Here is a 14249-nt window from a genome sequence, read left to right as displayed (position 1 = left end):
AAAATCAAAATGGAATACCTGCAGTTAGAATATCTGAATCAGAATGTAGCTAAAAAGCAATGGGGAGAAAGCAGCCAAACAGGAATCTAAGCAAACCTAGACCTGGACCAATAAAAGCCGAAAGGTCCAGTAAGAAAAGGAGGGAGAAAATCGACAAAGCAACAAATACAAGAACTCGGTAGGCGCCTAATCAATGAAAGAAAGATGAGGGATTTGGTCCTAGCCACACTGAAGATTTCTCAATGAAGATAACAACATGGAATATCAGAGGGCTAAATGGCACCTCCAAAAGACGAATCCTTAAAAACCGTCTCTTCACGCAATCTCCAGACCTGGTCTTACTAAAAGAATCCAAATGCTCAGCCAACGGCATAGAAACGCTCAAGAAACTATCTGCAAAAGGCTTTCAATGCACAAGCATAGAAGCCATTGGGCAAGCAGGAGGGCTCCTAATGTTCTGGAACAAAAACAAGTTCTTTTTGCAGAATGCTCTGTCCACTAAGCATTTTCTATCAGTGACCTTCAACCTGCTAGACTCACAACAAATGATAGGCATCACCAATGTGTATGGACCTCAGCAAATTCAAGAGAATTTCAAGATGCTGGAAGACTTGAACGAAATCAGACATCACCATGGTGCCAACCACTGGATCCTAGGTGGAGATTTCAACATGATCACCAACCTAGTGGAGAAGGAAGGGGGCCTAAGAAGATTAGATAAAGATACAGAAGCTTTCACCACCTTCATAGCAACATCTAAACTCATTGATGTTCCCACAGTCAATGGTCTACACACATGGAACAATAAGCAAGGGGAAATAGATAGGTTGCATCAAGGCTTGATAGGTTCCTCATATCAGAATCCATGATGCTCTAGAATCTAGACATGGAAGCCAACATTATGCCCATTGGGGGATCAGATCACTGGCCAGTATGGTTGCACTTCACCAATATGATCAAGCCCCAAAACCGTCCTTTCAGGTTCGAACGATTCTGGATAGATCACCCAACCTTCATGCAAAATATACGAAGTTGGTGGACCCAAACCTCTGTAAAGAGCGACAACATTATGTACATATTTCAGAAAAAGCTCAAGAGCATCAAGACAAAGCTCAAATGCTAGAACAAGAAAAAAATTGGTAACATTTTTCAAGCCAAAAAAGAGCTCGAGGAAAAAATGGCAGGCCTCCAACAATCAATGATCAAGGACGGGCCTAACGAGGATAGGTTAGCTCAGGAATCAAACCTCCAAAAGCAATGGGAAGACAGGCTAAGAAAAGAAGAGCTGCTATGGAAACAAAAATCATGGGTGTAGTGGCTAAAGCATGGGGAACTTAACACAAGCTTCTTCCATAAATCAACCATTCAGCACAGAGCCAACAATCGTATTCTATCTCTCAAAAAAGATGATGGTGCTAAAGTCTCAACTAGAGAGCAAATAGGATCAGAACTAAATCTATACTTTCAGCCACTGCTCTCTGAGCCTAATCAAGACATAACCCAAGCTATAAACAAAATCATTAGTGCTATTCCCCCCTTAGTAACGGAGGAGCAAAACTCCCTTCTCTTAAGAGAGTTCACTTAGTAGGAGATCGAAGATGTAGTCTTCACCATGGTCTCCGACAAAGCCCCTGGACCAAATGGCTTTATAATTGAATTCTTCAAAGCTTGCTGGCACACCATCAAAGTAGACCTTTTCAATCTGATAAAGAACTTCCACAGAACCAAAAGAGTGTTGCCGGCCATCAATGCTACCTTCCTCACCCTCATCCCCAAATTTGATCATGCTGACTCCCCCGACAAATTCAGACCTATAGAACTTTGCAACATCATCTATAAAATTCTCTCAAAATTGATGGCCAACAGACTTAAACCCATCCTTCCCTCAATCATTTCTCATCAACAGTTTGGATATGTTGAAGAAAGACAGATAACTGACAATATCATTCTCAACCAGGAGGTGTTGCATTCTATAGAAACTCCAAAAATCCTGAGCATGCTCATTCAACTTGACCTCTCCAAGGCCTTTGAAAAAATCAGCTGGACATACATCAGAGAAATCCTTAAGGCTTTTGGCTTCAGTGATATCTGGATAAAAGGGATAATGGAAATGGTCTCAGGAGAATTTTTCTCAATCATGCTGAATGGAGGCCCCTTACAACCATTCCGCCCATCCAGAGGCATATGGCAAGGGGATCCTTTGTCACCTTTTCTCTTTGTCATCATGGCAAAGGGCCTCGGAAGATCCCTACCCCAAGTGGTCCAAACAAATCAGCTCAAAGGCATCAAAGCTACACATCAAGGACCCACAGTAACGCATCAGCAATTTGTCAATAATACAATGCTTATGGGATCCCCCACAGTGAAGGAATCTCGAACCTTCAACAAGGTGCTAAGTACTTTCACGGAAGCCTTAGTTATGGAGATCAATCTAACTAAATCCAAATTATTTTTCTTCAACACTTCTATTCCTGTGTAGAGAAATCTCAGCAAAATTCTCAAGATTCAGAGGAACTCCCTTCCAACCAAATACCTCGGCAATCCACTTTCAAAATACGCCCCCAAAGTTGCAAATTGGGAAGATGTCCTAAAAAAAATGAAATCCAGATTAAGAAGCTGGACTCATCGAGCCCTAAACATGGGCAACATACTGGTACTGGTCAAATCACTGCTTGAAACAATGCCGGCCTACATGCTCTCAGCCCTTGTAGTGCCCAAATCAGTCTACAAATCCATTCAGAACATCTAGCGGTCCTTCCTCTTGAATGGAGATTCAAAGAAGCGTAAATGGGCCCTCCTCAAGTGGACAGACATATGCAAACCAAAGCTGGCAGGAGGACTGGGCCTAAGAGATCCTGAAATCCTAAGCAAGGCTATTGCAGCAAAAATATGGTGGAGATGGGTGGAGAATCCTAATTCCCTTTGGGGCACCTAGTGGAAAGAAAAGTACACAAATCAATACAGGACAAAAACCTCATCATGCTCACAGGTAGCACTCAAGGCTCTCCCCTCTGGAACAAAGTATGGGAAAATCAACACATTGTTCAGCAGCACTACTTCTGGGAAGTGCACCAAGGCAACGCTGCCCTATTTTGGGAGGATGCTTCGCAGCAACTCCCTCCTCTGGACCACACAGATTGGACTACACTCAAAAATGACATGCAAGAGGTAGGGCTAAAAAAGGTAGCAGATTATTGGAAACCCCAAACAATGACCACCACCTAGCAAAAATGGCTAACCAAAGATCAATGGCCAACACAAGACCACAATGGAAACATAGAACAACTCCTACAACAGCTAGAACAGCGCAGGATCCTCACCTCAACCAGAGAAGACATCCTGTGATGGGGAAACAATTCTAAAGGAACTTTCAATCTAAAGGAAGCCTACAAAATCATCGCTGCAACACCAGACTGGCAACTAGACCTCAGATGGCATGCCCTATGGACCAGAGGCAATTGGCCCAAGATAACTCTGTTCTCTTGGCTGGTCATGCACAACAGAGTGCTCACCTGGAACAATCTACAGCAATGGGTCTTCATCGGACCCTCTTGATGCGCCCTTTACGAGAATGATAATGAAACGCTCAACCACATTCTCAATACATGCCCCACAGCTAGCGCGCTATGGGATGATATGGCTTTTGTCTTCAGGCAAACCGACAGAAAAAGAGATTTGATCTGCCTTACCTTGAGCAATTGGCGATCAACCATGTCCACCAATAACCTGATCAACATGGCATGGAACCTCATTACGGGGGCCGTGGTCTGGCTCCTCTGGAAAGAGCGCAATGCTCGAATCTTTAAGAACTTTGCGATGACAGTGGATAGGTTAATGGAAAAATCGATGCAACTAATAACAGAAATGATCCACGCCATCGACATAACGCAGCAAGAAGGGAACCTGTCTCCAAAGGATCAAAGGATTGTCTAAATCCTCAATCTCAAAGCCTGAACCAACCCCACAGGCAGGAACCTGACCATGCAAGCGATGAAGCAGGACAAATGGGGAACATCGCCATTTCCAACATTCAAACTAAACTTCGATGGCCCGTCAAAGCAAAACCCGGGAAAAGCCGGATACGACGGAGCAATCAGGGACCATATGGGGAACATCCAGCTCATATACCATGGCAATCTGGGAAACACTGCAGAACTGTTCACTCTCATCAAAGGCATCACCCTGGTTGACCATTACAAATTCCTACCCCTGATAGTGGAAGGAGACTCAGAGATAGTCATCAAGATGATGAGGAAACTTCAAAACGGTACACAAGTGGACAAGATCACACCCAGCTGGAGGCTCTCGACAATCCTGAAAGATCTACAAGCGCATCTCAACAACATTCAAATCATCACCTTTCAAGCAGTCAGAAGAACTGCAAATAAGTTGGCCGACACTATATCCAATGCGGGCGTTCAGTCCAACAATGAAGACTATTACATCCTCTGGCAAGACCTGGAGGAGGGGGAACTCAGAGAGAAATTCCACACCATAAACAAGGTAGACCAGCAAGCTTAGCAAATGCGAGCCTCCTTTGATTATTCCATATATCCATTTACTGACAATTATATAGGTTGCAAGTAACCCACTCGAAGAAAAGAGGAGAGAATGAGAGCAGAAACTAGACTAGCCCATTTGTTCATAGGCAGACACAGGGAGGTCCCATCGACTCCTACTCTGCATCATATATTCTATTGTATTTTATTAATATAAAGTCTCGCCGAACCTTACAAAAAAAAAAAAACCAAACAAAAGGGATCTTCTAATAAATAATTAGGTTAGTAGTAAGTTACGTATCTTAATTTGGAGAATATCATAAGGGATGAAGCTTTATTAATAAATCTCTGAGTTTTGGGGCCTTATGGATTTGAATACTTTTTTGCAATATTCGAATATGTAGTTTCTACAATTCTATAGGTCTGAACTAAATTTGATGTATGAACTAAAAATTATAGTAACTTTCCTAAAATTTGTTGATTTTTTGGCCTCTTCACACGAGAAAACTTGTACATCATGCCATGTGTCCAATTATTGAAATAGATTTCATAGTTTGAAAATTCCTTGAAAATAAGATATAGTAATAATACCAATCTAATTTGCTTAAAATTGATTTCATGATTGTTCATAAACTCCGAGTTCCATAGGGTATAACTCCAAAAGTATAGTGAGTGAAATCAGATGGAATTAACTATTCCTTGATATTTCTCATTAATATAGTGCACGTTTCACTTTATGAGCCTTACAGAAAGAAAGAAAGAAAAGACATAGAAATAATTCCAAACTAACTTCTTTAAGACTAATTTCTAGAGTATACAATGTTGGGAAATGAAAGTAGTTTCTATCTTCATAATTTTCATTTTACTCATGTCACTCTCTATATCTTATGTAACAAGACAAACAAGAAAGAAAAATATTATTTTCAAGCATGGTTTTCATGCTTCTCTTGATTGGTCAACTAGGTTAGGCATGTTCTTCATACTTATAGGGTTTGTCTAGTGGAATTTATAGGGTAGGTTCCTCAGATAGAACACCAAAGTACACCACTCACAAATAGTTCATATATCAATACACTAGTATTCTTGACGTGGTTAAAGCCCTCAAAGAGGGAAATAGTTTGCGCCCTGAGCCAATGCGGCCATTTCAAGAAATTTATCAATAAAAGAAAGAAAATTTACAGAAGCTTCTCTCATGAACAGTCACACTACAAATGACCCTTCATGCACTTTAAATAGAGATCATGGACCAATCGGGTGCTAAGCCATGGATCAAGTGTCAGTAATATCGAGGAGAGAATTAATTTTCAGATCACTTAATGTCTAGAACATATTGTGACAATCGGACTGTAAGTTACAAAAGTACATAGTAAAGAAACACACTTTACCTAACTCTACACTAAACTAAGTTATACTTAACTTCCTATGTGTGGGAATATCCTAACATACCCCCTTAAGAACAACTTGGGATAGGATTGAAGGATGTAAAAATATGACACAATAGGATAGGGAAGGAGGAATTAGAGCGTATCACTACTTAGTGACAACTTCCTGAACTCCAACCATAAATCGAGGTTTAGTAAACTTCGCCTCTGTGAGAGCCTTTGTAAACATATCTGTAACTTGATCATCAGTTGAACAATATTGCACTTCAAAAACATGGTCATGAATGAGCTTTCTGATGAAGTGCATGTGTATTTCAATGTGTTTTTGGAGCTAATGTTGGACTGGATCTTTGCATAGTTGAATGGAACTTTTATTATCACACCAAAGTGTAGTCGGATGCTACTTCTGAAAGCCAAAATTTGATAGGAACCAATGAAGCCACAGGGCTTCCTTACTAGCTTCTACGATGCCACGATACTTTGCTTCTGTTGAATAAAGAGAAATGGCATTTTGTTTCTTATAAGCCCATGTAGTAGGTGTAGAACCAAGAGTGAACACATAACTTGCAGTAGACTTCTGATCATCAGGGTCACCAGCCCAATCAGAATCTGTGAAACCAACCAATAGAGGAGATGCTTCTGCACTGTAATGAATCCCAAACTGAATTGTACCTCGAACATAATGAAATGCTCTTTTAGCTGCTTTCCAATGACTTTCATGTGGGTTTTCCATGAATCGAGCAATAAGGCCAATAACAAAGGAAAGGTTAGGATGGGTACGGGTCAGATACAAGCGTTTTCCTACAAGTTGGTGGTATAAGGTAGCATCAAATTCAGGGGAAGTACAAGAGACTGAAATTTTAACTCCAGACTGAAAGGGACAAGGGGCTAGATTCCAATCGTCCATGTGAAAGTGTCGTAGAGGATCACAGGCATATTTTGACTTGGAAAGGGAAATACATTCCTTGGATTGCAAGACTTGAAGACCAAGAAAATAATGCAAGTATCCTAAGTTTGTCATTTCAAACTTCTTTTTAAGGCTGGACTTCACATGGTTTATAAGGTTGGGATCACTACCAGTAAGGATAAGATCATCAATATAAAGAAAAAGAACGATATATATTTCTTTATGCATGTCCCCATGTAAGAAAGCAGATTTAACATCCATCTCATGGACTTCCCGTTTGAAAGAGGCAGCAAGGAAAATAACAAGGCAGATAGAGTTCATTTTGTCAACTTATAATCACCTGCAAGAGCACCTGCTACATCCCGATTAGCACGGACCCATTTTGGAAGCTCAAGAGATGAAGGAGGATACTGAGAAGGTGGGGTAGGATTTTCGTCCTCGCTGTCAGCATCTGAAGAAGAAATATTTTCAGAAGTAGAAGGGATAGAAAGAGGTGGCACATCCACCGAACTAGGCTTGTAGGCTGATATATTTTCAGCAAAATTTACATCTCTTCTAATGATAACATTTTTGGTCTTAAATGGAATAAGTCTATATCCTTTGACATCTTCAAAATATCCAACAAAAATACATTTTTCACTCTTAGGTTCTAAGGCTTTATGTTTCTCATCTGGAATATGGGCCCAAGGTTCACTTCCAAAAAAATGAAAGTGATTGACATCTGGTTTAATTGAGCTCGATTCTTCTTCTGGAGTGATATTCTTTAAAACCCTAGTAGGAGTACGATTTACTATGTAATTTGCACAGTTAGTTGCTTCTGCCCAAAAATTAAGACTAAGTCCTTTAGATTGAATCATACAATTAGCCATTTCCTTTAAGTTGTGATTCTTCCTTTCAACTACACCATTTTGTTGTGGAGTATATGGAACAGTATGTTGCATTTGAATTCCATGCTCAGTGTAAAAGTTGATGAATTTGTTGTTAACACATTCTCTACCATTAACAGATCTTAGCTTAAGAATTTGATTTCCACATTGTTTTTCAACAAAGGCTTTAAAGGCCAAGAACATGTTAAATACTTCACTCTTGAGTTTTAAGAGGTATACCCAAGTGCGTCTGTAGAAATCATCAATGAAAGTTAAGAAATACTTTAAAACCTTAGTAGGAGTGTGATTTACTATGTAATTTACACATTTAATTGCTTCTGACCACAAATTAAGACTAAGTCCTTTAGATTGAATCATACAATTATCCATTTCCTTTAAGGTGATATTCTTCCTTTCAGCTACACAATTTTGTTGTGGAGTATATGGAACAGTATGTTGCATTTGAATTCCATGCTCAATGCAAAAGATGATGAATTTGTTTTTAACACATTCTCCACCACTAACAGATCTTAGCTTAAGAATTTGATGTCCACATTGTTTTTCAACAAAGGCCTTAAAGGCCAAGAACATGTTAAATACTTCACTCTTGAATTTTAAGAAGAATACCCAAGTGCGTCTGGAGAAATCATCAATTAAAGTTAAGAAATACTTGTGTCCAGAGAATGAAACAATTAGAAGTGGACCACATAAATCACTATGCACAAGCTGTAAAGGGGATGAGTCGTGCCAAGAGGCACACTTTCAAAACTATCTCAATGATGTTTTCCGAGTACACATCCAGAACAAACACCATCTCTGCAACATACCATAGGAAGACTTGTCACCATATTTTCTTTACATAGACTTTGAAGGGAGAAATAGTTTATGTGACCAAATCGCTCATGCTAAAGTTTGCTCACTTCATCATTATGAGCAACAAATACCGAGGGAAGAGTTGATGACCCAAAGTTTTTAAACTTATACAACTTTGTAGAATCATCAGCGATGCCAGTAGCTAAAATATGTTTAGGATCTCTTAGGTCCTTAATTACAACATCGTGAGTTGAAAATTCAATGGATTTACCTTCATATGAATGAGTTATCTGATATATAGTTAGAAGTTTGCAGGATAACTTAGGTTAAAATACATAATACATCATAAATTTACCATTTTCTAGATGAACAGTTTCAATCCCTACAACACTAAGAGATTTATCATCACCAACATATATACTTTTGGTGTTACAATCATTTAAAGAAGAAAACATGGCTTTGTTTTTGGCCATGTGATAAGAAGCTCCATAATCAATGAGTCGCTCATGAGAATTAGAGGGAGAAGATACATTTATTGCATAACTAGACCGAGAGGGTAGACAACCACATACAGAAAGTGATATTCATAAAGATGAAGTTGAAGTTGAAGAGTGCTCCAAATGGATGTTATGCTTCTTCATTATTGCTTCCAGGGCTTCCATCTTCTTAAAGCATTTGGATTCTAAGTGGTCATCTCGATTACAAAAGTTGCAATGTCTATCAGTCTTCTTCCCTTTATTTTTATTTGCCTTATCATTTTGTCAAAATGATTTTTCATTTTGAGACTGAAATTTCTTAGGACCCTTGTTTGGTTGAGGACCATTCTTTTTAGGATACTGCTTCTTAGGATTCTTTGAATTTGGCTACTGTTGGGCAGCTAAGGCTTTCTTGGAAGAGTTTCCAATATTAAGAAGACCAATATGTAAGAGTTTTTCTTGTTCTCTTATTAAAGAATCAAAAAAGGCATCAAGAGAGGGGGACTTGTAGTCTTTTCCTTGAGAAATAAATGTTTCTCTAGTAGAATGGAAGGTGGAAACAAACACAGAGTAGGATGGTCCCAACTTAGTTAGAATGGAATAGATCAGGTTACCATATAATTTCTTAACCTTAACACCTTCCTAGAGAAGTCTAAGGGTCTTGAACTTGGACAAAAAATCTTCAATGGAAGAAAAATTATTGGGGTCCAACGTAAGAAACTAATTTTTGAGTTGATGGGCTCTAATTTCAATTTTAATTCCAAAAACTTTAGCGAGCTGTTTCATTTCTTCATTAGGGGTATCAAGTTCTACGACATGGAATCTAAGGTCTGGTGAAATAGACATCCCTATCAACCCACATGCTTGATCTTGCCTATTCTCCCATTTGGCTAGGTTTAATTTCTTGGCATGAGACTATTCTTTAAAGACTTTACTTCTAATTAAAACCATAATGTAGGACCACCATTGGAAGTAGTTGGTGCTATAAAGAATAACTTGGCATGGAATTTCCATTTTAATAGAAATTAAAGCTGTAGATGTTAAAACTAAGTGATCCAATGGAAAGATCTCTAAAAATTAGGTAGATTAAAAAAAACAGCTCTAAAAACGGCTTCTTGATGAAGAAGTTATGGCTTTTTGAAGAAAAGTTGTTGAAGATATTGATGAAGTGCGTGAATGTATGGAAGTGAATGATAATGTTATATTTTAAACCCCCCCCTCTCCAAACTTAATCTCATTAGCTCACTTTAATAAAAATAATTTATGTGGCCCACTTGTATATATAAGTGAAAGTCACTAAATTGTAACTTAAATAAAAGATAAAGAGACTTTAGAATTATAAGTGACTCACTTTTTATAATGGGTGAGAACACTTTTACATAAAGTAGGTTTAAAACATAAGTTACATGTAATTTTTGAAAAGTAACTCAACCAAAAGAAAGACTTCAACTGGAGACCTTTATTCTCATAAAGTAACTTTGCACCATGTGAGCTAGTTTAAACGGTTAGTAATTTTTGGAAAAGAGGAAAGGTTTTTTTTTCTTTTGGGCCACATAAGCTTTGGGGTGCATTCTTACCTGAAAATCCCTTTCTGCCTACAACAAAAAAAACCACACAACCTAACACGAACATACAAAAAAAACCAAACCTTATGGCTTGAAGTTAGCTCTCGCCAGAAACTAAATATTTTCCTCATTGTTTCTGATTTTCTGAGATCACATTAAGGCGCGATGGAAAAGAGCATACACATGAGAAACGTCCTTCCTTTCTATTTCTAATTTTCCCAGATCGCAGGGCAAAGATCATACATAAAAATGAAAGGTATAGATCCGATAATAAAAAAAAACAGAGAGATGAATAAATAAAACTGCAAATGAGGGTTGTATGCTTCCAGATCTTAAAAATGACGTAGTTAGGGCTACCGAAAACCTTTTCACATGAAATGAAAGGGGTTCCTCACTGGAACCAATGCTCCTAACAAAATAGAGCAGTTCTCTCGGTTCGAAAGCAGTCAGAAATAATAGATCTAGGTGGGGGGGATGAGGGGGTGTAAGCTTCCTTGCCCATGGTAGCCTCCACCCTCGTGGCACCCTGCTGGGCAGAGGGACAAGAGATCACTGGCGTATTTTCCTAGGGCGACCCACTTGATCTCTGGCCCTCGCCTAACAAGCTACTGAGAGGGTGTCCAAGGGGGTGAGAGGGACTGTACTACCCTAGGTAAGGGAATTCGTGCCCTCTCAGACCAATGCTGGGTGGGGGGACCGCCTATTAGAATAAGCCCCCTTCCATGCAAGGGGTTAAGAGGGTGTGAGTCACGCTCACTCTGGCTAGCCTACTCCCTCTCAGTGCCTCCCTGATGGGCGACACGACATCAAGTTGCATGTGTTTTTTTCATGTTTTTTTCACAAAAGAATTTGGTTTTTACAGTCATTTTTAAAAAAATGTTGAAAAATTATATTGGAAAACAAATTGGTGATGCAATGCCAAGTTACATGTTCTTTTTCATATTTTCTTGGCAAACTAATTTGGTTTTCACTTCTTTTTTTTTAAACTCTTCAAAATTTACCTTGAAAAAAATGTTGATGCAACATTAACACTTTTTATTTTCGGGTTGTATTTCATGTTTTTTTGGGGGATTTTTGGTTGGAATTCTCATTTGATGACATAGTTCTCATTTGATTGGAAACTGTTTTATTATATAAGAAATAATATGATAGTAGGGAAATTAGAGTCTAGATAATCAAATTTCTTTAGAAAAATTAATCCCGCCATCAAAGAATGAGAAGATTTAGATCGTCTTGTACACCATAGTTCATCCAAGAATTTATAACATAATGTTAGAGGGAGTCATTTTTCAAGAAGGATCGCTAGGATCCTCCTCTAAGAACCATCATTTAGAGAAGGTTCTTGGAAGAAGCATGATGACTAATATGCTCCACCTAATATGGAAATAACACTCTTGAAGAATAAAGGGATGCAGATGGTTAGGTTTCAGTATGAAAGGCATAATGTAAGTCTTTCTCCTATTAAAGAAGGAAACATATCTTTGATAAATATAAAAAGTTATCTCATTCAAGGAAGGATGGCTAGATGGTTGTATGGAAGAAAATGTATGCATGTTCTCCTAATAACTCTTCTCTTGAAGGTAGAACTTACACTAACAGGAATCTTGCTGAAATAATTGGTCATAAGAATGTGTGAGCGTGAGAAGGCTTCCATGTAATTACTCAATGCTTGGAAGGAGGAGTAGTGCATGATTTTAAATGGTTAAGGATCAAGACTCTTCCACAATATGACATGAATTAGACATGATGATATTTATCAATGTCGAATATGGTTTCCTGAAGAAATAAAGAGAGGTGATAATGACAACTCCAAGGAAGAAGAAATTACAACTTGTTGGTTAGTTTGTTCCATGGGTACTTTGATTACAAGTGATTAGAATGAAGAAGGAACTTTGTTAAAATATGAAGATAGACCATGCAAAAGGATATTGATATCAGAAGTAAGTAGAATTTGAAGAGGTTATCATATTGAGGTAATTTTGATATTGATGTTTCAGTTTTGGTTATCCCGTCGATATATGCTTTTGCTATTGAGAAGGATATTGCATAAATTCATAATGGAAGTTGAGGAAATTATATATACAACTATTGGTTTTTGAGCTCAATTCACTAAATACATGGATTGATTGGATGGCTTTGGTAATCTTGAAAGAATCACTTTCATGAATTGAAGAAACTATGTTTAACTCTCCCTTGATTAGCTCAATATAATTCCTTTGTTGATAATGACTAGAGGAAAGTGATATGAAAGATTGATGGCATGAACCCTGTCATAGTTTAAAGTTTGGATACATATGATAAAATGAAAAAGGAAGAAAGACTTGATGTATTGATGAAGACACATTAAGGAGCTAACTTCCCAAATTGAAATGAATTTAAGAATCTTCTCTATGCTCAAGAGGGAGTAAGAAGTCTCCTTAAATGCTGAAAAAGTAGCATTGATATATTCACTAATAAAGAGGGAATGAGGATGTACTCACTATATGAGAGGGAGTGATGTTAGACATCATATTCTTCATGTTTCTTGCACTAGACTAGGACTAACAACCCTAAGTATTATTGAAGGAAATAGGAATGAGAATGGAGGATTGGATAAGCATCTGAGGTTGATAATCCTTGAGAATATAGAATCCAAGATAGGAAGTTGACCGAAACTATTTGAGGACTGGACATGTATCCAAGACAAGCATGGTCTAAGAGAACCAACGTTCTTTGATGATAGGTAATCCAAGATAATAGTAAGTCCTAAAAATACATACCTAGTGACAATCTAGATGGGGTATGGGCCTTAGAGGTAGTGCAGTGTCTCATGCAAATCCTCCCAACATTATGCTATGAAATAAAATAAGCTTGTCAGTGCAAGGCCTTACTATGATGGCAATGTTGGTTATGACGTTTACGCTTAAAAGATTGCTTATGAAACTGACTCTTCTTATGAGAACTCCCTAGTTTGATAATATCCTTGTACCAGGTTGTACAATTATGAATAACTCCCTAGTTAAGAGGGAGTGTTGGAAAATGAAACTAGTTTTGGTCTTCATAAGCATCATTCTACTCATGTCATTATGTTTATCTTATGTAGAAATGAAAAGAAGAAAGAAAATTATTATTTTCAAACATTGGTTTCATGCTTCTATTGATTGGTAAACTAGGTTAAGAATGTTCTTAATGCTTCTAGGGTTTGTCAAGTCATAAGATTTATTGCCATGCTTCAAGAGAGTCAGCATTGTTTGTATAAGGCCCATTTGGGCAGGTTGTAATATGTAAAAGAATTTAGTTTTGTGTATAAAAATTTAAGAAGAGCTCTAAGATGAAGTTGGAAATAACTATGGGAAGTTGGCCTAGAAGAGCCTTTTCAGCCTCATGAAACGCATATATAGATAATTAACTTCAAACTCATTATACACACTTTTGATATGAATAAGAAATGTTCGATTTGAAGTAAGGAATAAGAAGGAAAAAAAGAAGCAAAGGTCAGGAATGAAGAAATCATGGAAAGGAAGAAAAACATAAATTTTTTCTCTCTCACATGTGTGAAAGTTAAGGTTTTTGCAGCTACCAGGAGGCCAAAAATTGCAGGTCTTAACTATAGGTTTGAAGTAGAAGGTGAAAATTCTGAAGTGGAGTAGACTGGAAGAGGTTTGACTTTGTTGACTTGGCCAATCTTTGAATTGTTTGGAAGAGATCATTGGAGGGTTGATTCAGTGCTTGGAGGAGGTATTGACTTTGGTCTTCGAGTCT

The 14249-nt window shown here is 38.0% G+C and overlaps 1 protein-coding gene across 1 annotated transcript; it reads left to right on the top strand.

The window, feature by feature from the left end:
- Positions 1-242: 242 nt before the first annotated feature.
- LOC149235024 (uncharacterized) lies at positions 243-869 on the top strand. Its single transcript, XM_089368436.1, has one exon. The coding sequence runs from the start codon at positions 243-245 to the stop codon at positions 867-869; it is 627 nt and encodes a 208-aa protein (XP_089224562.1).
- Positions 870-14249: the final 13380 nt, after the last annotated feature.

Source organism: Pinus tabuliformis, chromosome 8 (genome assembly GCF_031772625.1).
Source record: "Pinus tabuliformis cultivar Carrire ecotype Pingquan chromosome 8, CPIR1, whole genome shotgun sequence".
Classification (NCBI taxonomy): domain Eukaryota; kingdom Viridiplantae; phylum Streptophyta; class Pinopsida; order Pinales; family Pinaceae; genus Pinus; species Pinus tabuliformis.
This window is presented reverse-complemented; position numbering and strand designations above follow the sequence as displayed.